Source organism: Balaenoptera physalus (assembly GCF_965194825.1).
Source record: "Balaenoptera physalus genome assembly, chromosome: X".
In the NCBI taxonomy this organism is placed as follows: domain Eukaryota; kingdom Metazoa; phylum Chordata; class Mammalia; order Artiodactyla; family Balaenopteridae; genus Balaenoptera; species Balaenoptera physalus.
In genome coordinates, this window is record NC_138903.1 from 61,027,105 (window position 1) to 61,043,973 (window position 16,869).

General features: G+C 36.6%; 2 protein-coding genes across 2 annotated transcripts in view; both read right to left on the reverse strand.

The window, feature by feature from the left end:
• Window positions 1–16,869, reverse strand: part of TEX11 (testis expressed 11) — a 373,633-nt gene that overhangs the window by 133,571 nt on the left and 223,193 nt on the right. Inside the window, exons 14-16 of the mRNA XM_082445679.1 lie at window positions 15,686–15,837; window positions 13,122–13,207; window positions 6,907–7,044 (exon numbers count right to left, since the gene is read on the reverse strand). Of these exons, the coding sequence (XP_082301805.1) occupies window positions 6,907–7,044; window positions 13,122–13,207; window positions 15,686–15,837 (376 nt within the window). The remainder of the gene's footprint in view (window positions 1–6,906; window positions 7,045–13,121; window positions 13,208–15,685; window positions 15,838–16,869) is intronic.
• LOC309652341 (tigger transposable element-derived protein 1-like) overlaps window positions 1–16,869 on the reverse strand; it is a 162,919-nt gene that overhangs the window by 32,925 nt on the left and 113,125 nt on the right. The window lies entirely within an intron of this gene.

Here is a 16,869-nt window from a genome sequence, read left to right on the forward strand (position 1 = left end):
AATAGACAGCCTCTTCAGTAAGTGGTGCTCGGAAAACTGGACAGCCACTTGTAAAAGAATGAAATTAGAACACTTTCCAACACCATACAAAAAATAAACTCAAAATGGATTAAAGACCTAAATGTAATAAGGCCAGACACTATAAAACTCTTGGAGGAAAACAAAGGAAGAACACTCTTTGACATAAATCACAGTAAGATCCTTTTTGACTCACCTCCTAGAGAAATGGAAATAAAAACAAAAATAAACAACTGGGACCTAATGAAACTTAAAAGCTTTTGCAAAGCAAAGGAAACCATAAAGAAGACGAAAAGACAATCCTCAGAATGGGAGAAAATATTTGCAAATGAAGCAACTGACAAAGGATTAATCTCCAAAATATACAAGCAGCTCATGTACCTCAATATCAAAAAAACAAACCCAATCCAAAAACGGGCAGAAGACCTAAAAAGACATTTCTTCAAAGAAGATATACATATTGTCAACAAACACATGAAAGGATGCTCAACATCACTAATCATTAGAGAAATGCAAATCAAAACTACAGTGTGGTATCACCTCACACTGGTCAGAATGGCCATCATCAAAAAATCTACAAACAATAAATGCTGGAGAGGGTGTGGAGAAAAGGGAACCCTCTTGCACTGTTGGTGGGAATGTAAATTGATACAGCCACTATGGAGAACCGTATGGAGGTTCCTTAAAAAACTAAAAATAGAACTACCATATGACCTAGCAATCCCACTCATGGGCATATACCCTGAGAAAACCATAATTCAAAAAGGGTCATGTACCACAATATTCATTGCAGCTCTATTTACAATAGCCAGGACGTGGAAGCAACCTAAGTGTCCATTGACAGATGAATGGATAAAGAAGATGTAGCATATATATACACAATGGAATATTACTCAGCCATACAAAGAAACGAAATTGAGTTATTTAGTGAGGTGGATGGACCTAGAGTCTGTCATACAGAGTGAAGTAAGTCAGAAAGAGAAAAACTAATGCCATATGCTAACACATATATATGGAATCTAAAAAAAAAATGGTTCTGATGAATCTAAGGGCAGGACAGGAATAAATACGCAGACATAGGAATGGACTTGAGGACATGGAGAGAGGGAAGGGTAAGCTGGGACGAAGTGAGAGAGTGGCACTGACATATATACACTACCAAATGTAAAATAGCTAGCTAGTGGGAAGCAGCTGCATCGCACGGGGAGAACAGCTGTGTGCTTTGTGTCCACCTAGAGGGGTGGGATAGGGAGGGTGAGAGGGAGACGCAAGAGGGAGGGGATATGGGGATATATGCATACATATAGCTGATTCACTTCGTTATACCACAGAAACTAACACAACATTGTACAGCAATTATACTACAATAGATTTTTTTTTTAATTAAAATAAAATAAATAAAGATTATGGAGGACCTTAAGTCTAAGGAATTTGGTCTTTATTTACAGGGTGCCACTGAAAATTATTGAGCACGATACAATAATCAGTTAGATTTTTCCAGTAGTCTTAGAGGTAATGAGGGCTTGGCATAGGGTAGTGAGGTAAAGATGGAAGGGGCGACAGCTGGCAAAAATATTGCAGAGGTAGAATTGACCAGATGTGGCACACGACTGAATATAGGGGGAGAAGAAAGAATCCATGAATCTAAGATTTCAGTCTTAGATAGCCGTATATACCCAAAGACGGTAGAAAAGTGGATGTGGGCTATGAGAGAGATCAGGGTTAGAGATATAGATTTGGGTATGGAGAGCTGAAGCTAAGAAAACAGTTGATGAATTTCTGAGGGGATAGTGTACAACAGAAATAAAAGAAGGGAGAAGAGAATAAATTCAACAAATGTTTATTGAAAACTTACCATGTACCAAGCATGTTCATGGGTGTTAAGGATAAAATGGAGAATGAGATAAACAGTACCTGCCCTCATCCAACATTTATTTGGGAAAAGAGACTACCAATAACATAAATAAAAAAGGAACAGTCAGAGCAATAGGATTAAGAGAGCATGTCAGGGATTCCCTGGTGGCGCAGTGGTTGAGAATCTGCCTGCCAATGCAGGGGACACAGGTTCGAGCCCTGGTCTGGGAAGATCCCACATGCCACGGGGTAACTGGGCCTGTGAGCCACAACTACTGAGCCTGCGCGTCTGGAGCCTGTGCTCCGCAACAAGATAGGCTGCGATAGTGAGAGGCCCGCGCACCACGATGAAGAGTGGCCCCCGCTCGCCACAACTAGAGAAAGCCCTCGCACAGAAACGAAGACCCAACACAGCCAAAAGAAATTAATTAATTAATTAATTAATTTTAAAAAAAAGAGAGTATGTCATACATAGAATACAAATTTACAATTACCAAAGAGGAAGGGAGGTGGGGAAGGGATAAATTAGGAGTTTGGGATTAGCAGATACAAACTACTATACATAGAACAGATAAAACAACAAGGTCCTACTGTATAACACAGGGAACTATATTCCATATCTTGTAATAAACCATAATGGAAAAGAATATGATAAAGATATATATATATATATAGATATATCTGAATCACTTTGCTGTACACCAGAAACTAACAACACAACACTGTAAATCATCTATACTTCAATAAAAAAAAGAGAGTATGTCATTAGAAGCCAAAGAGAAAGTTTCTAGAAGGAAAAAGTAGTATTATATTCTCTCGTGCTAGAGAGACCAGAGGACAAAATGGACTGAGGGAAGAAGTCATTAGACTTGATCATTAAAAGGTCACTAGCGGGGCTTCCCTGGTGGTGCAGTGGTCAAGAATCCACCTGCCAATGCAGGGGACACGGGTTCGAGCCCTGGTCCGGGAAGATCCCACATGCCGCGGAGCAACTAAGCCCGTGCGCCACAACTACTGAGCCTGCGCTCTAGAGCCCGTTAGCCGCAACTACTGAAGCCCACATGCCTAGAGCCCGTGCTCCGCAACAAAAGAAGCCACCGCAGTGAGAAGCCCGTGCACCGCAATGAAGAGTAGCCCCTGCTCGCCACAACTAGAGAAAGCCCACACCCAGCAACAAAAACCCAACGCAGCCAAAAATAAATAAATACATTTATTAAAAAAAAAAAGGTCACTAGTGATATTCAAGAGCAGTTTATAGAATCAGATGCAAAAATCATCAAGAGGGAAATAGGTGGTGAGGCCAAAAACCTTAGAGTCATTCTTGTCTCTTTTTTTCTCTCTTATCCTACATCTGGTTTGTCAGAGAATTCTGTCAGCTTTATTTTCATATTCTATCCAGAATCTGACCACTTCTCACCATCCATACTTCCTTCATCCTGGTCCATGCCGCCATCATCTCTTGCCTAGATTATTTCAGTGGCCACCTAAACCGGTCTCCCTGATTCCACCCTTGCATCCAGCTCAGTCTATTCAACACAGTGGCCGAGTGATTTTATTAAAATGCAAGTCAGATCTTGACACTCCTGTGTCCCAAACCCTCCCACTGGCTCCCCATCTCACTTAGACTTAATGACACAAATCTTTACAATGAACTACAATGTCTTTCTTACATGATCTGTTTCCCCACTGCTTCCTTGATCACATCTCCTGTTTTCCCTAATATTCCCTCTGCTCCAGCCACACTAGTCTCTTTGCTGTTCCTCAAACACCACATATAGGCTCCTACCCCACACACCAGAGCCTTTGCATTTGCTACTCCCTCTGTCTGGAATGCACTTTTTAAAGGTATCCTCATAGCCAGATCCCTCATTTCCTCAGGTCTCTACTCAAAAACTACCTTCTCACTGAGGCCCTCTCTGGCCACCTTGTCTAAAATTCCAACCCTTCATTCCTCCTCTAAAACATTTAATACTACCCTTTCCTACTTAGTTTTCTCTTTAGCACTTATCACTATCTAATATAACAGGGTCAGCAAACTATGGCCTTTGGGCTCCATCCAGCCTACCAACTATCAAGCTAAGTTTTACTTTTTTAAAAGGCTGAAAAAAATCAAAAAAAGAATACTTTATGACACAAAAAATTACATGAAATTCAAATTTCAGTGTTCCTAAATATAAAGTTTTGTTGGAACAAAGCCATGCCAATTTGTTTACATATGGTCTACACCTGATTTCATGGTACAATAGCAGAGTTGAGTAGCTGCAAGAGAGACTGTATGGCCTAGAAAACCTAAAATATTTACTATGTGGTTCTGTATAGAAAATTTGCTGACCTCTCTAATATACCATAATATTTATCTTTTTATTGTCTGTCTCTCCTAGTAGAATATAAACTCTGTGGGGGTAGGGGGTTTTGTCTATTTGCCTAGGACAGTATTTAACATGTAGCAGACAGTTAATAAATATTTTTTGAATGAACGAATACTAAAAAAATATAGGCAGTAATTTTAGGTTATAAAGTTTGGTGATGAAAGGAAGGACAAACTATAATTTGGGGAGGATGACAAGGTTGAAGAAAGGTTTTTGAATAAAGAAGGCCTAAAAATAATTGTAGTGACAGGGGAAAGAAACAGTAGAGAGAGAAAGATGAAAGAGTTAGGGTTGAGATTTGTAGGGAAGGTCCCCTGGGAAAGTTACTTCTTTCTCAGAGATAAGGGAGAAGAAAGAATGGATAAAGAGAGAAGGTGATGAAGTTCATGTCAGTGGCTACAAGCCCAGGAAATTAGAAGATAAGGTTTTCTGCTAAAAGGAAGGATAAGGCATAGGTGCTTAGGGATAAAAAAAAAATGTTTTGGAATCACCAAGGATTGGTGAGGAGTATGACAGAAAGTCAACAAGAGTCAGTTTTACTTAGTGCCTATATGAAAACTATGAAATTTTAGCAGATTCAATAAATATGGTTTCACAAAATTTCTGAACAGTACTCAAGTAGATCCAGGGAAGGAGTGAAAAAAGCAGACAATAAAAATTAACAAGACTAGGTGGGAATAGCAAAATAGTAAAATATGATGAACTGTGTAACTGTTTCACCTTTCTTCATCTGTCTTAGTGCACAGTAGAGTATTCCTTACATATGGAGGTATCAAATCAATATCTGCTAAGTTTAAGACAGGAAGGATGAAATGGAGAAATACACTAATAGTAATCAACAAGGTAATCTGGCCTTAAATGATATAATCACAAACTGAGTATACATATTAGGACCTGCCTGGTTTCCTGCTCTCTTCTTCTTCCCCTCCTTACTACTAATACCATTTGAACTCCCAATTACAGGTTCAGTCCTACACTAGGCTCTAGGACCAAACTTGACATTAGTTAGAGGAAATTTAAGAAGCAGTGCTTCAAGTCTTAGAAGACTGTATCATCTATTCACTTTGTATTCTTTTTCTGGTAATTGCATCCCAGTCTGGCTCCCTATGCCTGAGCTCCACTCTTAAAAAGAGCCTCATGTTCCATTCACTTTAGGTTTGGAGCTCGACCTTGCTCTTTCTAGTCTATCTACACATACCCCCAGTGATGCAAAGATTTGAGTCCTGCATCTGAGTCCAAATGATTGAAGACCTGTTCCCTGCTGATATGCTTATGTGATGCCAACTACCTATGTGCCTAACTTATGGAATCTTTCCAACACTTAAATTTCCCCCATTGCCATAATCTTCTGATCTGCCCATTAGGATACCCTGATGCCAGCTGCTTGGCTGAGTCAAAGGCAACTTGTTCATCTCTGTAACTTCAGAGACTATCACAGTATCTCATACTATGTTCTTTCTATCTTGACTAGGTGATTACACATCCTTCCTTGGCCTGCAGATGTATCCATCCCCCCAGTTGGCATGTCTAGCTCCAGGTCCAGGTCCTTCCCAATCTTCCAGGTTAACATAAATCATAGAGTTACAAAAGCTTTGTGATTGCCTTCTTTACAGGTCTTTAAGTAAGCAGTAGGAAACTATCTTTCTGAAATAGGTAACGGTATTCTAAGCAGAAATATAATGAATTAGGTAACAAAATCTATGTGACATCTTCTTTTCAGGTCTTTAAGTAAACAGTAGTCAACCATCTTTCTGAAACACTTAAATGCTAGCCTGTGTAGAAATACGATGAATTAAGTAACCTTCCAACTTCTCTTTCAGGACCGTGAATTTATAACAAACAAACTAAATGGTAAATATTCTTTTGAAAGAAAATCTGAAGTATTTATTAAGGTAAACAACCCTTCAAAGTAAACAAATCTTCAAAGAAAATGTCTAAAATTACAACCCTTAGTCACGTATTTTCCCCTAAATTTGTTATTAAAACTTAAAAAGCAACAAAAACCTTCATATTTTATCTGGATCCATACTTGTACTTCTTGTTTTTCGTCTTACCACAAGACAATACACCCCATCCCATTATGTGCATACTATATGATAACCAAAGGAAGAAATGTCCCAAATGCTTTGGGGAGTATGAATGGCTCTATCCTCAAGCAAGTTTTATCCCTTTTACCTTCTAGAATTTTGTCCTGATAAGAAATCAAATGCTGAACATTTTTTTAGATTGGTTGGAAAGGCAAAAGATAACCCAGAAAGTAAAAGAACGATATTTCATCCAAGTGTTTGCTCTCACTGAATGCTTGACCCAAAAAAATGTGTACCTTAAAATTTATTCTGCTTCAAAGGACAATACTGCAGATGGTTAGCAGCAGATAACTTTGTTCATGAATTGCAATGATATATTACCTTTCAGAACAGGGTGTTAAAAATAAACAGTAAGTAATGGAATTAAGAGTCTCCAAATTTTCTCTCCTTTTGGGAAGTTCCATTCATTAATGTTTATAGTGTGCAAGTCAGGAAAATATCAATTTGACTTTGTTCTGTATGAAGTAACTCTCAGACATCCTAACCTAATAGCCAAGAAGTCACACCACTACAACCATCTCTCTGCCATTGCCCATAACAACATTTGCTGCCTTTGAAAAACAGATAAATCAAAGGACCTTATCAAATTGTTCCAAATGCAGGTAACAAGAAGCCATGTTCCTCTGTAGCTTGGCCAAGTCCACGTACGTTTGATCACATGCATAAAATCTCAGAGAAAAGTGGTACCAGTGTAGGGCAGCGCCATAATCTTGTACCTAAAGTTTAAAAAGAAATAACAAAATCACAGAGATATCTCTATATTTGACCCTAATTGCTCCAAGTCACCTTTAGAAACAAAAAAAATGGCACTGTTTACATTTTTAGGCAACCAAAACACAACATCCTCTTTAGTTGAATGCTAAGTGCATTTTATTATCAGCCTTGATCAATATAAGTTATAGATAAAGTGGCAATCAATATTCTCTCTTCTTTCCTCACATTAGAGGTTTCACGGAAACCAACAAAATTAAAAGGCAACCTACGAAATCAGAGAAAATATTTGCAATATTTTGGGGGGTTAATATCCAAAATATATAAGGAAATACTACAACTCAGTAGCAAAAAATAAAAACAAAAAACAAAAACAGAAACAAGAACAAAAACAAAACCCGATTATAAATGGGCAAAGGATCTGGACAGACTTTTCCAAAGAAGACATACAAATGGCCAATAGGTACATGAAAAGGTGCTCAACATCACTTATCATCAGGAAAATGCAAATCAAAACCACAGTGAGATATCACTTCACATCTGCTACAATGGCTAACATCAGAAAGACAAGAGATAACAAATGGTAGTGAGGATGTAGAGAAAAGGGAAACCTTGTACACTGTTGGTAGGAATGTAAACTGATATAGCCACTATGGAAAACAGTTGGAGGTTTCCCAAGAAATTAAAAATAGAACTACCATACAATCCAGTAATCCTACTTCTGTGTGGGATACCCAAAGAAAGTGAAATCATTATCTCAAAGAGATAATTGTACTGCCATGTCCATTGCAGCAAGCCAAGGTATGGAAACAACCTAAGTTGTTGTTTACTGATGAATGTGGGTAAAGAAAGTACAGTATATGTATAAAATGGAATATTAGCCTTAAAGAAGAACGAAATCCTGCCATTTGTGACAACATGGATGAACTTGGAGGACATTATGCTAAATGATATAAGCCAGAAAGAGAAAGACAAACACTGCATGGTATCACTTATATGTAGAATCTAAAGTAAAGAAAGAAAAACCAAACTCATAGAAACACAGAGTAGAATGGTGTTTTCCAGGGGTTTGAGGGTGGGGGAAATGGAGAATGGTTGGTAAAAGGGTACAAACTTTCAGTTATAAGATGAAAAAGGTCCAAGGATCTAATATATACATTAGATATATGGTGACTATAGTTGGTGATACTGGATTGTATAATTGAATTTTGCTAAGAGAGCAGAACTTAAATGTTCTCACCAAAAAGAAAAAATGGTAAATATGTGAGGTGATGGACATGTTAAATAAATCATTAGAACTCTTTCACAATGTATATGTATAGGAAATCAAATCATCATATTGTACACTTTAATCATAATTTTGTCAATACCTCAAAAAAGCTGAAAAAAATGAAATTCCACATATGGGATGAAGAGTCTGAGAGTGTGGTGAGCCACCCTAGAAAACTCAGAATACGATTTAAAAGTTATTAAAACAACAATGATAAAAATTTTAAAAGAGAACACCCATAATTTACCATTCAAATACAGCTATTTTCATTTCTACACATTTCATTTTAATTTTACCCTTTTGTATTTTTATATAGTTGTAATCATACCTTATATTACAATTTCATTTTCTATTCCTTCCATTTAACTTCATTTTGTAAATATTAATCTATGTCGCTATGTAGGATAAGAAAATGTAGGCTATTTAGTAAATTTCCAGGTTTTTCACTATTTTAATTAAATGCTATGTTTTTGTACAAAAATGTTTTCTTACTTTTGAGGCACTTTAAAATTTTCAATGGTGAGAAGCTATTAGGAAAAATCTAATAGAAATGACGTGGATAACTTTTTTTAAGATAAGAAAATTAAGGGGGCTTCCCTGGTGGCACAGTGGTTAAGAATCCACCTGCCAATGCAGGGGACACGGGTTCGAGCCCTGGTCTGGGAAGATCCCATATGCCGCGGAGCAACTGGGCCCATGAGCCACAATTACTGAGCCTGCGCGTCTGGAGCCTGTGCTCCGCAACAAGAGAGGCCGCGACAGTGAGAGGCCCACGCACCGCGATGAAGAGTGGCCCCCGCTTGCCACAACTAGAGAAAGCCCTCGTACAGAAACGAAGACACAACACAGCCATAAATAAATAAATAAATAAAATTAAAAAAAAGAGTGGAATATCTTAAAAAAAAAAAGATAAGAAAATTAAGATTGCTCATGCACACCAAGGTACCCTATCAAGAAACTTCACATTTTTCAATGAAAGACAGGAGTCATTAGTACCTAAAAGGAATAAAACTCACTCCCTACTAGGAACAACTGTGCTGAGGAGGTATAACACTGCCTTTGACTATTTAGAATTAAGATTACATTCTTCTCCAGTGTTGGAAGTGGGAGTTAAAAAAATTATCCTACAAGACTGGAAAATGAGAGAAAAAAAGATTCAATATGAGAAGGGAATTCTGAAATAATTTTTTACTTGCTCAGTAAAGAAACAGAGATGCTCTAAAAGAAAATAAGAATATCATTCTATTTTGCAGCACCTTAATGTATAAAACAAGATGTTTTATGTATACACTGTGAAATGACCACCACAATCAATGAACATATCCATCCTTCTGCAATGTCTAATCTGATGTTAATACTATGCAGTATATTTTTGATCCTAGACATACTTTTCATCTCTGGAAGTTTGATTTGGGTCTTTTATATCTTCCATGTCTCTACCTAACTTTTTGAATATATGGAATACAATTTTAAGAGCTATTTTAATGTCCTCTGTTAATGTTAACTTCTATGTTAGTTTCAATTGTTGCTTCTTTTCTTCATTATAGGTTGCATTTTCCTGCCTGTTTGTATGCTTGGTAATTTATTATCAGATACCAGACGTTATAAACTTTACCTTGTTGGGTGCTGGATAGTTCTGCATTCTGGTAAATATCCTTGACCTCTACTCTGGCAAGCACTTAAATTCCTTGGGATCAATTTGATCCTTTCAGGTCATACTTTTATGATTTTTCAGGTAGGTCTGGAACAGTGCTCAGTTTAGGACTAATTACTCTCCACTACCAAAACAAGACCTTTCCGAATTCTCTACCCAATGCCCCATGAATTAGAAGTTTTCCAGTCTGGCTGGTATGAACAGGTTCTATTCCCAGACCTGTGTGAGTGCCAGGCACTGTTCTAATACTTTTAGATGGTGACTCCTCTGGCTTTAGGTATTTTCATCCCATATTATCCTGATCAGTACTCTGTTAAAACACTTGAGAAGGATTCTCTGATTGTTGGAGTTCTCTTTTTTGCTCTGTTCTCCTCTCTGATACCCTGTCCTATGAATTCGAGCTACCTTGGTCTTCCCAGACTCTCAGCTCCAACTCCTCAAATTAGGAAGCCTGCTAGGATCCACTTCAGTTTCTTTCCTCTTTTTCTTTTTTAACATCTTTATTGGAGTATAATTGCTTTACAATGGTGTGTTAGTTTCTGCTGTATAACAAAGTAAATCAGCTATATGTATACATATATCCCCATATCCCCTCCCTATTGCAACTCCCTCCCACCCTCCCTATCCCACCCCTCTAGGTGGTTACATAGCACCGAGCTGATCTCCCCGAGTGATGTAGCTGCTTCCCACTAGCTATTTTACGTTTAGTAGTGTATATATGTCTATGCCACTCTCTCACTTCGTCCCAGCTTACCCTTCCCCGTCCCCGTGTCCTCAAGTCCATTCTCTACATCTGTGTCTTTATTCCTGTCCTGCCCCTAGGTCCTTCAGAACCATTTTTTTTTTTAGATTCCATATATATGTGTTAGCATACGGTATTTGTTTTTCTCTTTCTGACTTACTTCACTCTGTATGACACACTCCAGGTCCATCCACCTCACTACAAATAACTCGTTTCCTTTTATGGCTGAGTAATATTCCATTGTATATATGTGCATATGTGCCACATCTTCTTTATCCATTCATCTGTCGATGGACACTTAGGTGGCTTCCATGTCCTGGCTATTGTAAATAGAGTTGCAATGAACATTGTGGTACATGACTCTTTTTGAATTATGGTTTTCTCAGGGTATATGCCCAGTAGTGGGATTGCTGGGTCATATGGTAATTCTATTTTTAGATTTTAAGGAACCTCCATACTGTTCTCCATAGTGGCTGTATCAATTTACATTCCCACCAACAGTGCAAGAGGGTTCCCTTTTCTCCACACCCTCTCCAGCATTTATTGTTTCTAGATTTTTTGATGATGGCCATTCTGACTGGTGTGAGGTGATACCTCATTGTAGTTTTGATTTGCATTTCTCTAATGATTAATGATGTTGAGCATCCTTTCATGTGTTTGTTGGCAATCTGTACATCTTCTTTGGAGAAATGTCTATTTAGGTCTTCTGCCCCTTTTTGGATTGGGTTGTTTGTTTTTTTGATATTGAGGTGCATGAGCTCCTTGTATATTTTGGAGATTAATCCTTTGTCAGTTGCTTCATCTGCAAATATTTTCTCCCATTCTGAGGGTTGTCTTTTCATCTTGTTTATGGTTTCCTTTGCTGTGCAAAAGCTTTTAAGTTTCATTAGGTCCCATTTGTTTATTTTTGTTCTTATTTCCATTTCTCTAGGAAGCGGGTCAAAAAGGATATTGCTGTGATTTATGTCATAGTCCACTTCAGTTTCTATTCCTGTGCTACAGCCTGGAAACTCAAGGTAGTAAGCTGAACAACTGCAGTGCTCACCTTGTTTATTTCCTATCTACCAGAGATCACTGTCCATTGCCTAATGTCCAGTGTCTTAAAAACCATTTTTTCATGTATTTTGTCTTGTTTTTTTTTGAGGTAGCAAGAGGGAGCAAGGTGTTATTCAAGCAAGGACATCAACCAGGTCTCTTACATTTCGGTTGGAAGTGGAAATCCACTAAAACAGTACGTCCTTTCTTACACATACACACACAAATGCATACGGATTAGAAGGTAATATATAAAATTTTAAGAGTGATTGGATTAAGAATGACTATTCTTTTTAAAAAAACTTACCTGTGGTTTCAAATTTTCTACAGTAAACCTGGACTGTTTTGTAAAAAGAAAAAATATTACTACGTTTTTTTGCATTTTTATTACACCACAATGTTTTTAAAAGGTTTTTTAAAGAGCAGTTTTGGGATCACAGCAAAATTGAGAGGAATGTACAGATATCTGCTAGATACCTCCTGACCCCACACATGTATAGTCTCCCCCATCATCAACATCCTCTACCAGAGTGGTGTATTTGTTACAACTGATGAACTTACATTAGGGTTCACTCTTGGTGTTGTACATTCTATGGGTTTAGACAAATGGATAACAACATGCGTCCATCATTATAGTATCATTCAAAGTATTTTCACTGCCCTGAAAGTCCTCTGTGCTCCATACCTCAATTTTTAAAGGAAATAAAACCCTCTGACTTTCTTGCTCCTCATGTTAAAATAAATTATACTTTCCTATATCTTAATATCAGTGATGTCATTTCCCTACACTGTAAACTCCCAATGGGGATGAATCACATCTTAGTATTTTTATTTTTATTTTATTTTTAAAAAAATAAATAAATTACTTAATTTATTTATTTTTGGCTGCGGTGGGTCTTTGTTGCTGCATGTGGGCTTTCTCTAGTTGCGGCGAGTGGGGGCTACTCTTCATTGTGGTGCACAGGCTTCTCATTGTGGTGGCTTCTCTTGTTGCAGAGCACAGGCTCTAGGCACGCGGGCTCAGTAGTTGTGGCTCATGGGCTCTAGAGTGCAGGCTCAGTAGTTGAGGCACGTGGGCTTAGTTGCTTCCACAGCATGTGGGATCTTCCTGGACCAGGGCTCAAACCCGTGTCCCCTGCATTGGCAGGCGGATTCTTAACCACTGCGCCACCAGGGAAGTCCACATCTTAGTATTTTTAAATAAATTATTGCCCAATGCCCATTAAAATTCTACATTATAAATATTTAATAAATAGACAGTACCTAAGCAGAAAGAGATTATTAAAGTACTTGATGCTCTATGATTTTTATAGTGAATACACTGTTTTATTTGTTGGGGTGAAGAAAGAATATAAAGAATGAAAATAGATTATTCCCAAACCTGAAAACTTTGGGCAGCTTTTTTCCATAGAATGTTGTGTAAACAGCCTACTAAGTCTCTTCTCAGTTGTCTTCCTGTTTGGTGACCTGAAAAAAAAAAAAAAACAAGTTCCAAAAACAAGAATCAAGATCTATTACATTAAATAAAGAGCACTAACTGTGCTCTTCAGAACCTATAATCTTTAAGTAATGGCTACAAACACAATCACATTCAGACAGGTTTTCATCATCAATTTTAGATTTACTAGCAAAATTGATTATGTAATACAATCAGAGTTTGCTAGAATCACTGTAATTCGCCCATCAATCTGTAATAGTTTTCCAGCCTAGTTGCTTTTTAACATATTTTCTAAGTTCCAAATTTGATCATCATCTGGTGCCTTAATGTTATTATCAATGAACAGACAGCAATGCTAGAAATCATTAATAAGAAGTGTTTATACTATTATGTACTAACTAGATCAGATCAAGTTCCCAAGAAAGGCCAATTATACCTTAAAGCCTTTGTAAAATACTTTAAGACCACGTTTACACATAAACTCTATTACTTTAAATTGTAACTCATGTCTGATTGTTTCTGGTCTAGACATTTACAGGGTTCAAATACATTATCACACACTAAGGTAAAGTTTAAGCTATAATAGAATTCTATACCCCTTTCACTTCCACCCCTTTGGCACTATCAATTTCCATGAAAGGCTTCATTAGAAAACTGAGAGTCTGACCCCTCAGCAGACATAGTTTGTTCCATGACTTAGTTAAAAATACTCACATGAGAGTAAAAAGCCACATAAAGCATCTACTTAAAATATTTTCATACTTTGAAAGTGTAAGTGTATAATTAGATACCACAATATAACTTGGGTTAACTGTAATCTTAGAAAATTAGTTATTCTGGATAGCAAAGTTTTCTAGTTACCTGGCAGTTTACTTTCATTAAACATAAAATACTTTTTTATTTTAAAAAGTCTAAATCATTTAAAGTTCTCAATTTTTCTAAAAATTATGTTTTTTGAATTATGCTTTTCTAAACATACATTCTAGTTTTCTGAAGCACAATTTAACTTTTGCTTGACTATTCAAGATCAACACTAACAACTATTGTGTTTTATTGTACTGATAGTATATCATAATGATGCCTTCAGTAATTATTATAGTACAGATTATTATACTTTTTTAAATACTTGAAATTGTTTTATACAATTTATAAGGTTTTTCCCTCCCTTGTGATTGGGTTATCTGTATATTTCCCTGTAGGTCCTTTCTCCCTTTATAATATGCTACCATTAAAATGCTGAGGGTTGGAAAACCAGATAACCAAGCTTAACAACACTGGGTCTAAAAATAACTGGATTCTTAGTGAGGATATGGAGGAAGGGTGTCATCAGTAAAATACAGTTCATAGACTCTAGAGTTCAAAAGACTCTTAGAGATTATCTAGTCAAAAGATTTCCTTTAAAAAAATCAATGACTTTGTTTTTATAAAAACATGATACATACTTATAAAAATTCAAGCAATCTGGTAAAAAAACAAAGAAAGCAATAAATCACCTAAACTGCCACCACTCAGAATAAATTCCAGTGTTAACATTAGTGACTATCATTCCAGTTGTATCTCTATATATGTATAGAGTAGGAAAGACAGATCAGGGCAAGAATTTTCTAATAAAGGGATCGTACTCTCTGTGTTCTTCAGGGTATAGGGTTCTACAGAGAGATGGGGGATTAATGGAATGCTGAGATCTGGCTCTACATCTCTGCTTTAACCAAAGCAACTCTAGTCTATTTTATTGGGGGCAGGGTTCATATACAATTGCATCACAAAAGGATGCTACTGCTGCTGCTAAAAAGAAGTTAAAAAGTAGAAATGTACTTCACAACCTTCATTTTATAGTTGGAAAAAGCCAAGATCCAGAGATATTACTGACTTGCCTGAAGGTACACAGCTAATTTGAGATCAAACTGAAACATGAAATTAGGCTTATAATCTCACAATTTTCCATTACACATGAGGTTTAAGCTCAGAGGTTTGTCTGTTTTTGTTGATGTTTTGTTATCTTTGTGTAGCTTTCATTCTAGCTTGCCAAATATGTGGAATCTGGATAGGTGAGTTGTTATAGTCAAAGGGTATTAAGGAGAAAAAAAAGGAAGTGAAAGGAAAAAATCTGTTGACCTGAGGATTTTGCTACTGTTCTGACCTCCACCTTAGAACTACATGCGTATTAACACCTTTCTAAAACACCTGCACAAATCCTACTGACCCAGTGGAATTGTCACTCCACTCACTTGGCCTGTGATACCTCAGTGAACTTCTCCACCATCCAATGGCCCTCAGTTACACCCTCTTCAAAGAAGTCTTGAGCCTCAGCCTTAGTGATGGGGGAATGTGTTCAATCCCTGTGTACTCTGCCTCAACCCTAGAGCTACTGACTGCCCCTATATTTGTCATTCTTGTCTTCTTTAGAGTTCTTTTTACCCCTTAGTAGTTATGTCCCATTACTAGTTAATAATTCTTTATATTAAACTTTCTCTGTTTGAAAAAAAAAAAAAAGAAATCCTACTGACCTATAATGATTTCTTCAATCTTCTCCATGGCAAGCAATTCTTCCTTCCTTTGTAAAAGCATGTCAAGATGGAGCAGTAGAGCTTTACCAATATTTTCTGATGACTTAAAATGTTCACAGATAATCTTCAGGAAATAAAACCCAACAGAGTCTCTGTTCAATGAGACACAATTTTAAGTGGTGTGAATAAAATAACTTTTTTTAATTAACAAGGCGAAAGTTTGTTTGAGTATGAGCAAAACAGACAAGATAAAACTATATCTGAACTTAGGTAATATCATTAAATGTCTAAATAAGCCTATTGGTCAACAATAAATGCTTTAATTCAATTTCTGTTTAATTTATCAAGCCACAAACATTTTCTTTTTATGAACACATAGAGTCAGATAATCATTTCTCTACTAATATCTAATTGGTTCTTTTTTCTCCAAAACTGATGTCAGTTTATAAATATTGGAACATGAGATCCATAAAGTGAAGATACATGAACTGACATTACAAATTTACCAGTCCCTGTTCATGAGAACTTTTATGATATACTTTCTTAGCAACTTTCAAATATACTATACAGCACTGTTTACTATAGTCATCATGTACATTACATCCCCAGTATTTATTTATCTTATAACTGGAAGTTTCTACCTTTTGACCACCTTCTCAAGTCACTATGCTGTATAGCTTAAACTTATACAGTGCTGAATGTCAATTATATCTCAATAAAACTGAAAGAAGAAAAAGAAATTTACCAATTTCCTCTGCCAACAATTCCTTTAAAAATTTATTTATGCTTATTACACAAATAATATACCAGTAGATAATGATTATTTTAAATGCAAACAGTTCATGGATTGGAAGACTTAATATTGTTAAGATGGCAATACTCCCAAAGTGATCTACAGATGTAATGCAATCCCTATGAAAATCCCAATGACATTTTTTGCAGAAATGAAAAACTCCATCCTAAAAATCAAACAGAATATCAAGGTACCCAGAAGAGCCAAAACAATCCTGAAACAGAAGAACAAAGCTGGAGGACTCATACTTCATGACTTCAAAATTTACTACAAAGATAGAGTAATCAAAATAATGTGGTACTGGCATAAAGACACAAATACACCAATGGAATAGAATAGAGTCTAGAAATAAATTCTCACATATATGGTCAAATCATTTTCGACAAAGGTG